At 37.3% G+C, this 15,573-nt stretch overlaps 1 protein-coding gene across 2 annotated transcripts in view; it reads left to right on the plus strand.

Annotated features, from left to right (window-relative positions):
* Positions 1–15,329, plus strand: part of CENPE (centromere protein E) — an 84,891-nt gene extending 69,562 nt beyond the window's left edge. For both annotated transcript variants that reach the window (XM_044912656.1, XM_044912655.1), the window contains 6 exons: positions 1,370–1,555; positions 7,215–7,327; positions 9,070–9,167; positions 10,816–10,999; positions 11,802–12,088; positions 15,175–15,329. In XM_044912656.1, coding sequence (XP_044768591.1) covers positions 1,370–1,555; positions 7,215–7,327; positions 9,070–9,167; positions 10,816–10,999; positions 11,802–12,088; positions 15,175–15,269 — 963 coding nt within the window. In that variant the 3' untranslated portion in view covers positions 15,270–15,329. The remainder of the gene's footprint in view (positions 1–1,369; positions 1,556–7,214; positions 7,328–9,069; positions 9,168–10,815; positions 11,000–11,801; positions 12,089–15,174) is intronic.
* Positions 15,330–15,573: the final 244 nt, after the last annotated feature.

The raw sequence follows: 15,573 nt of genomic DNA on the forward strand, positions 1-15,573 counted from the left end.
AGATAATTATTGTATGCTCTTACTCTGGTAATTATGACAATTTAGAGTAGCATAGAACAGTTTGGTAATGATACAGAAATAGACAAATAGAGCAGTGGACCAGAGTAGAGTTCAGCAGTACACCCAAGGAGGAGAAATCAGTATTTGGTAATGGTAACTGCCTACTTGGTGGGGAAAAGATGATTTACTTAATGTTTGATTCCAGACAACCAGCTAGCCACTGAGAAAAAATAAATCTGGGTTTATACCTCACTCACTTAAACAAAAATAAATTCTGGATGGGGCCAAGAAGAAACAGACATTTTCTAGGAAAACCTGTATATGTGTGTGTGGGTGAATAATCTTATAAATATGGACAAATTCAGGTATTTAAATTCAGGTATTTTTTTACTTGCAAAAAACTAGAAATAACCTAGATGTTCATTAGTGGTTGATGGGTTAACTAATTTATAGTACCTCTAAGAAACAGGATGTATGGGGGCGCCTGGGTGGCTCAGTTGGTTAAGCGACTGCCTTCGGCTCAGGTCATGATCCTGGAGTCCCGGGATTGAGTCCCGCATCGGGCTCCCTGCTCAGCGAGGAGCCTGCTTCTCCCTCTGACCCTCCCCCCTCTCATGTACTCTCTCTCATTCTCGCTCTCTCAAATAAATAAATAAAATCTTTAAAAAAAAAAAAAAAAAAAGAAACAGGATGTATGTATCCATGAAAACAAAAAGGTGGAGAGATCTGTATGTGTTGATAATGGAAAGATCTGGAAAATATATTGCCAGGTTAAAAAAAAAAAAAAACTGTATATTCAGTATGTTCCTACTGTATGTATGACTGACTGTTTTTATAACTGTATTCACAAATGCTCAGATAGGCATAGAAAATTTCTGGAGGGATACACTTGAAAGAGTTCAGTAGTTGCTACAGGGTCAGCTGGGGTTCTGAGACAGGGAAACTTACCCTTTATTATATGCCTTCGAATTTTTCCACATACCTATATTTAAAAACTAGGTAATAAAAGTAAAGGGAAAGATAGGTTATATGCATTACTTAAAGAGTCTGTTAACAAGTGTATTTCCTTTAAGTGGTGTTAATTTAAAATGTGAGTGCCATTTAATATGCTTGGCACCATACTAACCAGGAAATAAGATAACACTAAACCTTATAATATAAAATTTGGGTCTTTTTTAATCCAAAAATCATCAGCTTCTAAATAAAGAAAATAGAACATATGTAAATTAAGTACATTTGGTTTCTCTTCTATCCTTTGTTAATGCAATCTGAAACATTAATACCTATATATGATCATCTTTGTCTTACATGTATATACCGTGATTCTGCCTGCATGGCACACCTCATATATGTGTGCTTTTTCTAACAGAAAATTCAGGAGCTGGAAACTTCACTGCGTGAAGCCCAAGAAAGCGCTAAGCACAAGGAAAGCAAGATTATAAAGATGCAGAAAGAACTTGAGATGACTAATGACATAATAGCAAAACTTCAAGCACAAGTTAATGAATCAAATAAATACCTTGAAAAAACAAAAGAAATGATCCAAGTACTTCAGGTAATTTAAAGAACTCATTTTATAATAAAAGGGTTTTTTTTTTTTTTCTTTTACTGTTGAATTTGGCAGATAATTTGGTTGGAACTCCGATCTTTTACTTGAACTTCCTGTTACTTATGTAATGTCTGAAGTTCAGTCCTCAAGCTTAATAAAGCAAGTGGAAATTTAGAAATGAAATGCAAGTGTATTTTCATGTAAAATAATGATTATTTTCTATATTCCTAGAAAAATTATTTTTTAAAAGATATATAAATATTCTGTATAGTTTAAAATGTGTATTTTTCAGGAAAAAAGCTTATGTAAGTATTTGCTCTGTATTAGATAAGTACATTTTAAAATTCTTTTTTTTTATTTAATCCCATTGTTGAGCCCCACCTGGTAGCCTCTGGGCTGAATCTGACCTGTTTACTTTAGGAAGAACAGTAATTTGTCTTTGACCTGAATGCCATTACACACATCACACCTTCATTCATCACATCCTTACCACTCCTTTTTGTCTTAGCTCCAGCCCTTCTCACACTTCTTTTGCTTGAGTCTGACCCTAATAGTCACTTAAGTTTTCTATCTCTTCATCTCAGTTAGAATTTGGAACAAGAATGTCTGCTCCTTTCATCATTTTAACATTGTTCTAAAAGTTCTGGTTCATTCAATAAGACATGAAACAGAGAGGCAATAAAAAACAATCTCAATTTTGTTAAATGTAAAGCTAAAAACCAAGAAAATCAATTGTAAAGCTTTAGAATTTTTGAGAGTAATTATTTTATATATCGAATCACATTTTTATTTGATCGAGATAGATTTGTTGAGTATCTGGTATGTGATGGTCATTGCTCTAGATGTCATGTGTACAGCCATGGAAAGAAATAAATGCCCCTCCTTTCCTCCAAGGAGCTTACATTCTGGTTCAGGAAGAGAGAAAATAAGCAAGTATATATGTGTGTCAGATGGTAAAAAGTATGGTGGGAAAAATTTAAGCTAGACAAGGGTTGTGTGGGTACCTGGTGAAAATGGGAGCATGAGGGAATCAGATATGATCTTATAAAGGGGAGCTGAGGAGAGCCACACCACTAAGATGACTTGGGGGAATGGGTGAGCTTTGTGGTAGGGGAAGGGCCTTCCAGGCAAAGGAAAGCACAAATAGTGTAGGTATGTTTAAGAAACAAGAAAGCCACTGTCTCCTGAGCAGAGTGAGCAAGGAGATAGAGTTGGGAAATAAGGTGAAAAGTAGCAGAGAGTCAACTCATAAAGGGTCTGACAGTCCATTATAAGAACTGTGGTTTTTATTTTGAGTGAGATGTGAAGTCATCAGAGGATTTTGGCAAAAGGATAAAATGGTCCAATTTAATTTTTTTAAAGGCTACTCTTTGAAAATAGAATCCAGGAGGGTGTGTTTGTTAATGTGACATACCAACTGCTACAACAAAGGGACCCAAACTGCAGCAACTCAAACAAGAGGGAGTATCTCATATAAAAGTGTGAGTTCCAGGTTGGCAGGTGGCTCTATTCTGCATGAGCGTTCAGAGGCTCACTTCCCTCCCATCCTGTTTCTCCACCACCCCCTCGGGTGCTGTTTTCATCTGCATGGTTAAAGCCAAGTTATAAACTGTCCATGCCCAGGTTCACAGGAAAGGGACAGATGGAAAAGCGAAAATCATCTTAAAATCTCTACTCTTAAAGACTCTGGCCCAGAAGTGGCGCACATCCCTTCCTCTCGTATTTCTTGGAGTCAGAGATGATTCCGGAGTTTTGGGCTTGAACAACTAGAAGGATGGACTTGCCATTTATGGAGATGGGAAAGACTCTCAGAAGAGCAAATTTTTGAAACTATGGGAGCTGAATCAAAACTAAGTTTTGGACATGTTGAATTTGAAATGGCTATTGGGGACCCCCATCTTGAGATATGACTGAAGCAGTTGTATGTATGTATACGTAAGTCTAAGAGAGATCTAGACTTAAGGTATAAATTTGGGGAATTGTCGGCATATAAAAGTCATGAGACTGGATCAAGACATGAGCATAATGGGGAAGAGATAAGGAGTAACCAAAAGATACCAAGATGGAGCAGCCAGTAAGTTGGCGGGAAGGAGGTACAACATAGAGTGCAGACAGCGGTTACAATTTCTTCACAAAAGTGAAGAAAGTGTTTCAAGATAGGAAGTAAGCAACAAATTTCTCCACATTCTGTGTAAATTGATCCAGGCATCTATGGAAAGATAAATATCTTTCCTGCATACCAGAAATAACTTTCTGGGTTATGGCATTATATAACACCTATAGGGAAAGAAAGCAAAATACAGATTCATAAAATCTTTTTACCGCTTGAGTTTTTTTTTCATTTGCTTTTCGGTATTATATAAACATTCTATAAAATGCAACAATGTATTTAACTCAAGACTTGGCATAAGAAAAAACTTTTAACCTATTCACCACTATTTGAAAACATCTTGGATATAGCTGTCCAATATAATAACGTCAGGTTTGTTAATTGAATAGAGAAGAAAGTAATTTGAACAAATGAATCATTAACAATTTTGTTTAAATCTTGATATATTTCCTCTGTTATATCATTACAAATTGTTTCTATAAAGTAGCAGTGAATAGATCAAAAATTTAAACTGCAGTAGAACTTTATGGACATCCTGCATGAGGAGAAAAAAAAAGGATCTTATTTATAATGGCCACAAAATCTAAAATAAGATGATTGAATGACTAACCTTAGCAAAAAATGAGGGCAACATATATGAAAAGAAAAATAAAACTTTAAAAAGAAATATAGGATAACATGTGGTTTATAAGAAATACACCATTTCCTAGGTTGGAACCTAAATATAATCCTAAGTTTTTCCCAAATTAATTCCTAAATGTCATGTAATTCAAATCAGAATTTCAAAGGAATTCTTTTTCAGAGAGAGCCACTAAAGTTTCTTAACTGAATCTGTCTAAGAATGCAGATGATAAGTAGGTGATGTTAACCAAGAAATTTATGTTTGCAGTCTTTTCAGTTTATTAGTAAAACTAAGACCGTCAGCATTTCTTGAGTGCAGCTTTGGTCACATACCATATATTTGAAATAGGGAATTCTGTTATCTTTCATTTCTAATTCAGTATTTTCAATTTTGATTTCTTTTACATAAGAATGTTTTAAACAATGTTATATATGACTAATTTATTTCATTATATTGTGGCAAAAAATAATCTCTGCATTTCTAGAATATATTGAAATTTTCTTTTTAGTGTCATAAATGGATACCTTTTTTTTTTAGAGTTCTTTGAACTTTTAAAATAATATATAGACAAATAGATCAATGGAAGAGAATAGAGAACTTAGAAATAGACCCACACAAATGCAGTCAACTGATCCTTGACAGAAGAGCAAAGGCAGTTCAGTGGAGAAGGATAGTCTTATCAACTAATGATGCTGAGACAAGTGGACTTCCACAAACAGAAAACAAATCTTGACACAGACCTTCTCTCTTCCACAAAAATTAACTCAGTTGATCAAAAATCTAAATGTAAAACATAAAACTAGAAAACCCTCAGAAGATAAGATATAGAAAATCTAGGTGACCATGGGTTTGGTGGTGACTTTCTAGATACAATACCAAAAGCACGATCCATGAAAGAAAAAATTGGTAAGTTGGACTCCGTTTAAATTAAAAATATCTGCTCTGTGAAAGACAGTTAAGAAAATAAAAAGACAAGTCACAGACTGGAGGAAAAAATTTTGCAAAACACATATCTGATAAAGAACTGTTGTCCCAAATATACAAAGAACTCTTAAAGCTCAATGATTTAAAAAAAAAAAAAAAGCCAATTAAAAAATAGGCAACGGTTCAGAGCAGACACCCCACCTAAGAAGATATACGTGTGACAAATAAGCATATGAAAAGATTCTCAGCATCATATGTCATTAGAGAAGTACAAAATACCACTACACACCTATGATATCTCAAAACGCCACAATGGCCAAAATCCCAATCACCACACTAAATGCTGATGAAGAGGTAGAGCAATAGGAGTTCATTGCTGGTAGGACTGCAAATGGGACAGCCAGTTTGAAAGAGAGTTTGGCAGTTTCTTACAAAACTGCCAACACTCCAGCCAGTCACGTGCTCAGGGAGTCCCCAACATCAGCATCTGACTCAGAAGGTAGGGTACTGAACTGGTGCTGTGACTAAGCAAACAGTGGGCTCCTCTAAGAATGGGCTTATCTTACCCAGTCATCCATCTCCTCAAGCTGAGCATCTATCATTTTGGGAGGTTTTGCATCTTTTTAGTCTTCGCTAGCCATGGTGTGCGTGTAAACGTTTCTGTGGGAGTTGGGTTGGGAAAGCCTGGAGGACTAAAGAGAGCTCTCTAGGTTCCTATTCAGACGGGTTTTATTTTTTGTTCAGTATCTAATTCTCCATTGTATGGTTGTGGTACAGCAATACAAAGAAACAAGTGATTTATTCAACAATAATAAGAAATGAGCTATCGAGCGGCAAAGACATGGATGAACCTTAAATGCACACTGTTAATTAAAAGAAGCCCATCTGAAAAATGATTCCAACTATATGGCATTCTGGAAAAGGCAAAACCAGAGAGACAGTAAAAAGATCAATGATGGTCAATGGTCCAGAAGGGGTAAGGGAGGGAAGGATGAATAGGTGGAACGGGATTTTTAAGACAGTGAATCTATTCTGTATGATATTGTAATTATGAACTGTGTCATTGTACGTTTGTCAAAACCCCTAGAATGTACAATACAAACAATAGACCCTAATGAAGTCTGAAATGTAGCAATATTGGCCCATCATTTGTAACAAATATACCACACTAAAATGTGATGTTAACAATAGTGGAAATAGGGTGGGGAGGGAGATGGAGCACGACAAGGGTATATAGGAACTCTGTACTCTCTGCTCAGTTTTTCTATAAACCTAAAGTTGCTCTAAAAAGTAAGTCTATTTATAAAAAAGGGTTTAAATATATGTAAGTGTGTATTTACATATGATTTTTTTTTTTCTCTGAGTAGAAAGTAGTTATATTTTCAGCACCGGATTGACCATCTTTGAGTACAAATATCCCAGAAACACTTTATAATACTTTGAATTCAGTTCTAGTTTGATATTTATATTCCCATTCTGACATCTTTTTGTTTCATTTTCCTGATTTACCTTTGTCTACCCATTATTTTCAACCTTTCTATTTCATTTTGTTTATATCATTGTTAATTGGGAAAAAATTTGTTTTAGGAAATGAAGGGGCGCCTGGGTGGCACAATAGGTTAAGCGTCTGCCTTCAACTCAGGTCATGATCCCAGGGGTCCCGGGATCGAGCCCCACGTCAGGCTCCCTGCTCAGTGAGGAGTGTGCTTCTCTCTCTCCCTCTGCCTCTCACCCTGCTCATTCTCTCTCGCTCTCTCTCTCAAATAAAATTAAGAAAAAAAAAAAATGAAGGTCATGTATTCTCAATTACATATTAGCTTCCAGTAGTTTCATGTATACTTCACAGCAAATATCTACTTGTTTATTTTAGGGTTAAATTTCGTTCCTTTTCTGCTTTTCATATATTTGCAGTCTGCTGTTTTAAAATGTTCCTACCAAATCAAGGTAGTTAACAGCTCTTTAAAACTGCTCTGATATTATTTTATTTTTCTTTTCTCTAAAAAATTTAGGACAAAGTTGCTTTAGGAGCTAAGCCCTATAAAGAAGAAATTGAAGATCTCAAAACAAAGCTGGTGAAAATAGACCTAGAGAAGATGAAAAATGCCAAAGAGTTTGAAAAAGAGTATGTCTTTGCCTTAACTGAACATGACTTTAACAGTTTACGTTTCGGGGTGCCTGGGTGGCTCAGTCATTTAAGCAGCTGCCTTCGGCTCAGGTCATGATCTCGGCGTCCTGGGATCGAGCCCCGCATCAGGCTCCTTGCTCAGTGGGGAGCCTGCTTCTCCCTCTCCCTCTGCCTGCCGCTTCCCCTGCTTGTGCTCTCTCTCTCATTCTTTCTCTCTGACAAATAAATAAATAAAATCTTTAAAAAAAAAAAAATAGCTTAATTTTCCCTTCTAAATTTTTTGCATTGGTTAACTTTTTAAAATATATGGAAATATTGTTACTGTTTTTTAAAATAAATACATCCACAGATTTTAAACTTGCTAAATTATCATTACATCTGCAAAGTTTTTAAAAATCAGCATAGTTATGGTCAATTATTAACACACTGTGTCTTGATGCTTCTTGCTGTCTTACAGAAACAGCTTAAAAGTGGCCTTTTTATGCTTGAAAATGAATGTTAAGAACCTGTATATATGTGCATCTGTCTGTGTTTAGCACTTCAACTAAGATTTTTGTTGGTTCTCTTAATTTAATTTGTTCTTCCTATTGTGTTTTTGTGTAAAATTGTATTTCCTCTTAAATTACAGTACCTAATACCCAAAAGCATGACTTCTTTTTATTTATATATACTGTACATAATGCTATGTCTAAAGTTCTTTATGATATAGCATAATGAAAGAATATTAAACAGAGAGCGAATTAGGAATATAATATTGACACTTATATCACCTCACATATAGGCTGTTTAATCTCTGTGGTCTTTGTATTCATAATCACTAAGGATAAGTTTGTATTAGATGATTTCTTAAGATTCCTTCTGACTCCTAATGCTTTTTGGTCTTCCTATAAATATTTAACGATGCCTAATTTGCCCAAAAAGTAGCACTCTGAAGCTTCATGCATTCTAACCAGGCTTCCATTGATAAGACTGTTGGTTTTAGTGAAACTTATACCTATCAAGTTCTTCATTATAAAAAAGCAGTTTTAGGGGCACCTGGGTGACACAGTCAGTTAAGCGTCCCAACTCTTGGTTTTGGCTCAGGTCATGATCTCAGGGTCCTGAGACCAAGTTCCGTGTTTGGCTCAGCACAGAGTCTGTTTGAGTTTCTCTCTCCCTCTCTCTCTCTGGCCCTGCCTCCTGCACTGTCTGTGTGTGTCTCTCTCTCAAATAAATAAATCAATCTTTTTTTAAAAAGGCAATTTTACATACCAAATAGAATCAGCAGATACTTTCAGAGTCTCTAAAGACAGAAAGTCTCATGATTTATCACTGCTGATTAACACTTAAGCCAACAATTCCTAAAATGTCACTTTCTGCTGGGGAACAGTGAGCAGAATTTGACCTTTGTATCACATTAGACTAGAGCTGCATCCAGGGTTTGCTTCCCTAACAAGGTAGAAATGGATAGAAGTTCTTTTTACTTTTATGCTCTGGTAATTGTATCTGATTAATAGCTACTGGGCTTCCAGAAATTTAAAAAGAATTTAAAAAATTACTCCTGCAACCAAACAGAATACTTCCAATTTGATGGTGTTATAGCTATAAAATATTTGATTCCGGGGGGTATCTACTGCCACTTACAGGTTTTATGTCAATGTGATCTATCTTGCTAGAAAATTCTTGATAACAGTTCTGTTTATTCTTCCATTATAATTAGTTGCAAAGCTTTTACATGTTTCTATTGCTGTTCTTATTAGAATTACTTCTACAAAAGCCACTGTAGAATATCAAAAAGAAGTTATAAGGGTACTGAGAGAAAATCTTAGAAGAAATCAACAAGCCCAAGATACCTCAAGTAAGTAGAAAATGCTGATATTTCCAGATCCTTTCCATTTTATTTCTCAATACATGTAGACATTTTGAAGACTATGATATATGTGGTAGTCAAGAATAAACCTGTTAACCACTAATTTAGAAAAAACTTCTTGAAATGAATTTATTGAGATCATATTTATCCTGTGACATCTCCTTAGTTTCCTGTAATCTCAACTATTTATCCATTATAGATTCTTAAAAAATAAGAATTTTACCTTTGCATTATCAGATCTTTACATATGAGAGAAGATATCTTCAGTACTATAAAAGAATGCTGTAACTATCAAGGTAGAAGTACCCTTCCCAATAAAAATACAAACACATTGTAGTAGATTTTAACCATATGCGCAGTAAAAATACAATCAGCACGCAGTAGAAATAAGGAAATAATATCCTACATGTTCTTAGTACTGAAAATAGAGTTGATGCTTACTTGCAAACTCTTTCAAATTTATCTTACAGTTTTCAAATCTAATGATCAAATTTCTGCTTATGCATTTCTCAACCTGTTCCTTTTTCCATATTACTGTCTCTTCTGTTTCATTTGAAAAGAGAGGATGCTGAACAGTACTTGGGACAGCTTTGTGTAGTAAACAAGCAGTGAACTAAGGGCAGGTCCCCCTCACTTCATGGCTATATGAAATCATGGGAATAATACCCGACCTCCTAGCTTATATATATATGTATTGTAAGCATCAAACTGAAAGTTGTGTGTGAAAGCACACTGAAAATTCTAAATGTCAAACCAACATAAGATAAGACTTGTGTGTATTATTATCCACTCATTTAAAAAACAAAAATGAGATAGTGTTAAAGTTGTTGTCTCATACATGTTTAGCCTGAACTTCTCTAGTGTCTGTTGCAGAAGTGCATCCTTACCTGAAACACTTCCAGGGATAAAACTGGAAATGAGCATGCTTTGTTGTCACAGAAAGGTCAGGACAATTACTCTCAATGTGTGACTTTCAGGTACATACTGTATCTGAACTCAGAGTAATTCAAAAGAAAATGGACACTGAGTATCTTCCCCCCACACAGCATACCTTTTGTAAAGTATCAGTTACTCAGTGGATTATTCTACTTTATAAACGCCTCACATCTTTATGCAATTTTACAAAACAGTTCCTTACCTTAGCTTCACACATACAGTGTAGAATACTTAATAAAATATGCTTTAGTATCATTCTGAGTTTTATTTAGTTACCAGGTACATGTTGAGGACTTAAAGCGCACTGAATGACTGATGGTGGACCCCACACACACATTCTGTGCTGGAAGAAGCCCTCCCGTGCGTCCCCTGATGCAGAGGAGAGAGCAGTGAAGGACAACACTAACCGGGGGGGGTTGCGGCTGGCTGCCGTCGTAGTGGGAGAGTCCAGCCAGCAGCACCGAGCTAGTGGAATTGGTGGCTGGAGAGAAGCGGGAGGACCCTAGAGATGATTAGAAGTGTTGATCAAGTAGGCTTGGGAGGGGAGGTAGAAGGAGGAAGGAAGGATGGCTTCTAGGGACATGGTGATTGAGATGTTCTGGTTTTTGCAGTGACTTATGGCTCTTCGTCATGTTTCTTTATTTTGAACTTTGGAGATAATGAAAATCATCAGCTGTTTGTGTCTTTGCCTCCCTCCCAGTTGTATCAGAGTGTACGGACTCGCAGCCTTCAAATAAACCCTTAACTTGTGGGGGTGGTAGTGGCATCGTACAAAGCACAAAAGCTCTTATTTTAAAAAGTGAATATATACGGCTAGAGAAAGAAATCTCCAAGTTAAAGCAACAAAATGAACAGCTAACAAGGCAAAAGAGTGAACTCTTAAGGTAAGATCTGCTTACGTGATATCGAAATCATGCTTCTGGCTATTACATGTGGGGAGCTTGGTGTATACACCTCCATATCTGTTTTTTGCAGTTGGCAACCCTTCACGCATACGGGGAAAGTGATTTTTAGAATATATGTAATAAATGTTTTTTTTTAAAGGATAAGACTGTAGTACCGCCATTCCAGATGTTTGCTATCTATCAACTGACCTATTTTTAACGAAGCCAAGAAATAGGAAGTGAACAAAAATCTTTGAGGGGTAGTTTAAACAGACCACAAGTCTGCATACCCAAGTCAAAGGAGAATTCCTTAAGTCCATTATTGTAGTCTATTTGCTTTTACTTTATAAACAGTTCTAACAAATTTAATATTTGGCTTCTATCAAAGATTAGAATCTTGTGCCAAGCACTTTAATGATACAATAGAAGAAAAATAGGCATTAAACAAATAACTATACAAACAACTAATTTTTTGCAACAAGTGCTATTAAACAGCAATAACAAAAAAACCACGAATAGGACCTTATCTAGGTGTGGGGAGGAGTGATGATGAAGAAACTGAAATAAGAGTAGCTGTGGAAAAGGGCAAGGGTTAGGCCAGATGAAAAGAGAGACTGGTAAGCCTTTTAGGCAGAGGGTGACGTGTACACAGGCTTTCGGTCAGGAAGAATAACCAGTTGGTGGAACTGAAAGACGTACAGTGTGGCCAGAGCATAGAGGATGAATCTACCGTGTGAATAAATTCAGGAGTTGTGCAGACTTACAGTCTCTCTCTCTTTTTTTTTTTCCTCCTATATTCAAGCAATAATCATCATCTTTCCAACGAGGTCAAAACATGGAAGGAGAGAATCCTTAAAAGAGAGACTCACAGAGAAGTTAGTTGTGAGAATTCTCCTCAGTCTCCTAAAGTGACTAGAACAGCTTCCAAAAAGAGGCCGCATACGCCTTCTCAATGCAAGGAACGGAATTTACCAGATCCTGTGCCAAGGGAATCACCGAAGTCTTGGTTTTTTGACAGCCGATCAAAGTCTTTACCAACACCTCATCCAGTTCGCTATTTTGATAACTCCGGTTTAGGCCTTTGCCCCGGTACGTAAATATACTGGTTCTTTGGAAGTCGGGGGAATAACTGTCAGAACTTATCTTTAATTTGTGGCCCCAAAGGACAAGGTTAGACAAGATATAGTTGAGCAGGCTACAGTGCACAGACTTCATTTGGCATTTCTGTTGTGAGAAATTTTCTCCAAAGCACAGCACTAAAGTCCATCATTTTTTACCCCAAGTTAAGTCTTTATTCTGCCTCTTAAACCTTCAACTTTTCCTTAAGATCGATAAGCAACCCTCTTAAAAACATGAAGACGCTACCCTATAAACAAAACTTTCACTGAGAAGCCTTTCTTATCATTGCACTGGGCCAGTATTTCCAATAGCATTATATTCATTTTACACAAGCCAGATCATAGACTTGTTTCATTTACTTATTAATTCATTCAATCAGCAAAAAATTTTGGTCTCTAACTATGTGTCAGAGATGAGACCCTGATGGTACATTGATAACCAAAACCAGACATGGTCCCTACCCTACAGAAGCTTACAGTCTATGAGGAGATACACACAGTAATCAAGTAGTCAAAAAAGGTAAAATTCTAGAGTGTAAGAGGCTGTGAGCCATATAACAGGTTTTTTGTTTCAGGAATATTAAGGAAGTCTTCCTTGAAGAAGGAAGCTGAGATCTAAGAGGTTGATGTGAGTCAGCTTAACAAAGAGGGGCAGGAGAAGTATCTCAGGCAGATAGAACAGTGAGGACGGACCGTCAGCAGGGGAAGGGCTGGAAGGAAGCTGGTCAGAGCACAGTGAGCACGAGCTGCTACGGATGGAGGCAGTGAGGCCAAAGAGAAGAGCCAGGTGTGTGGGAATTTGTACATTGTATACAGGAACTTTTACTTTATCCTGAAAGCATACAGAGGAAGGCTTTGAAAGATTTTAAACCACATGATGGGTGAGATCATAATGAGTTATAAATTTTGAACACACCACCTTAGCTATATGGTAACCAACAAATAATAGGAGCAAGAGTTGATGGCAATTGTCCAAGCAAGGGGTGATAGTAGCGGGGATGTGAGCAGGTAAAGAGATGGAGAGAAGTGGACAGACCAGACCAGCGAGATGTGGGAATAAAATCAGCAGTGCAAGGCTCCTGTCTGGTCGGAGGGAGGCAGTGTCAAGGGTCACCCCCAGCTCGGCCCGGGTGCCGGACACAGAGGTGTGGAGCATTGGCGGAGAGGCTCTGGAATACGGCGCTTCTTGTAGGTCTCACCACACAGCGCGGATCACGTGTCCATGTAACAGCGCATTTGCCTGTCAGAAATGCCCTTAGTCGTAGAAGTCTAAAGCAACAAAATTGTATACTAAGAGAGGCAGCTGCCAAATCATTTTTGGCCCCAAGCGAAGGTAGCCAGGGTTTGTGGAAGTGGACGGACCAGACCAGCGAGATGTGTGACATTAGAAGAAATCAGTCCATTCTCATCAACCGCACATCAAAATTAGATCAAGCCAGCAGTCTGGAAGTGCTCTTAGGGATACAGGAAGGCACCAAACAATTCGAAAAAATTTCTGAACTGTTCACTTTATGGAATAGTATTTAATAAACATTTAAGGACCTTTCATTAGCTAGCACTTACATGGAATTTTTGCTGTATATACATACACACTATTTTAAAAGAGTCTTTTGAAAAACTGAGAAACTTCTTTTAAGATTTTATTTGTTTATTTGAGAGAGAGAGCATGCGCACAAGCAGGTGGAGGGGCAGAGGGAGAGGGAGAAGCAACTCCCTGCTGAGCAGGGAGCCCGATGCGGGACTCGATCCCAGGACCCTGGGATCATGACCTGAGCCGAAGGCAGAGGCTTTATGACTTAGCCACCCAGGGGCCCCAAAGATTTTATTTACTTAATTGACAGAGAGACACAGCGAGAGAGGGAACACAAGCAGGGGGAGTGGGAGACGGAGAAGCCGGCTTCCCGCAGAGCAGGGAGCCCAATGCAGGGCTCAATCCCAGGACCCTGAGATCATGACCTGAGCCAAAGACAGATGCTTAACTGACTGAGCCACCCAGGTGCCCCAAAAAACTGAGAAACTTTTAATCACCTTTCAATTTTATCTGATCCTGCCAGAGACACATGGATGATATAAATTAATTCAACCACAAACAGAAATGCTTAAGTGTTTTTATCAATATATGGATCACTCTGGTACTATTTTTAAATAAAAGAATAGGCTGGAAGAATATATGAATCAAAAACTGACAAATTCAGGGGTGCCTGGGTGGCTCAGTCAGTTGAGCATCCACCTTCAGCTCAGGTCATGACCCCGGGGTCCTGGCATCGAGCCCCCTCCCTTATCGGGCTCTGCTGAGTGGGGAGCCTGCTTCTCCCTTTCCCTCTGCTGCTTACCCTGCTTCCCCTTCTTGTGCGCTTCCTCGCTCTCTTTCTCTCTCTGTCAAATAAAATCTTAAAAAAAAAAAAAAACTGACCAATTCAGAATTAAAGGAAATAGACCCAGCCAAAATTAATAAAGTACTAGTCAAAAAGAATTTTAATGTTAGTTTTTAATTTGAATTATAAACGATAACTTAAATTTTCTCAACAACTTGAGATAATTGCAAAGACCGGGTATGTGAGATTTACTTTAATGAATATAATCATTTGAAAATGAATATTGTTTATAAACATAAATGCAGTTGAAGTGCTTTCTAAGAATGACAAAATAGTCTCCAAAATATATACTATTTATTTAGCACATCATTTTTTTCCCTAAAATTAGGGCAAAGGAAAATTAGACTCAATCTGTGTTTGATTCACTTTGAATCTCAAACTGATGAATTTCAAGTGACACTTTATTATTTCTTGGTTTTATATACAAAATGGCTTCTCTAACAGTTGATTTTTTGAGAAAATGGGGAATAAACTTCTCCACCTCTGATGAAATGAAATACACCTTTTTAATGACCAAACATGGGAGGTTAATGACCGTATTGTCATTTTTCATTCTTCATATCTCTACTGTCTTAACATCGTTTCCATTTCCAGCTGTATTCAAATTGTGTGTGTGTGTGTGTGTGTGTGTGTGTTTTAATAAGATTACTTTTGGGGTTTTTTGCTTGTTGTTTTTCCTCAGAAGAACAAACTGCTGGAGCAGAGAGCGTGAAGCCTCAGCCAGCTCCTTGGCACGCCTCCTCAGGAAAAGATGCGCCCGAGTGCAGGACACAGTAGACTCCGCTCCTGTCACTTTTCCGGGGGCCCAGCATTCCCTGTTTGGAAATGACTGCGTTTATTACTTCATGTGCTGCGTTTATTACTTCATGTGCCTATCCCTGGCAGTGTTGTCACAGTCCAACTTAATTTCAATTCAGTTTTCATTTTGCCACTAGAATTGGAAGAGGAAGGAATAGATTAATGCATTCCAGTAATTTAGAATGGTGATAGCAATGTCTTCTTGAATGTGGTAATACTTTACAAGTTGAATTGTTTTATTTATTTATATATTTTGTAAAGAATAAAATTATTGAAGGAATTT

Source organism: Neomonachus schauinslandi, chromosome 2 (genome assembly GCF_002201575.2).
Source record: "Neomonachus schauinslandi chromosome 2, ASM220157v2, whole genome shotgun sequence".
Classification (NCBI taxonomy): Eukaryota; Metazoa; Chordata; class Mammalia; order Carnivora; family Phocidae; genus Neomonachus; species Neomonachus schauinslandi.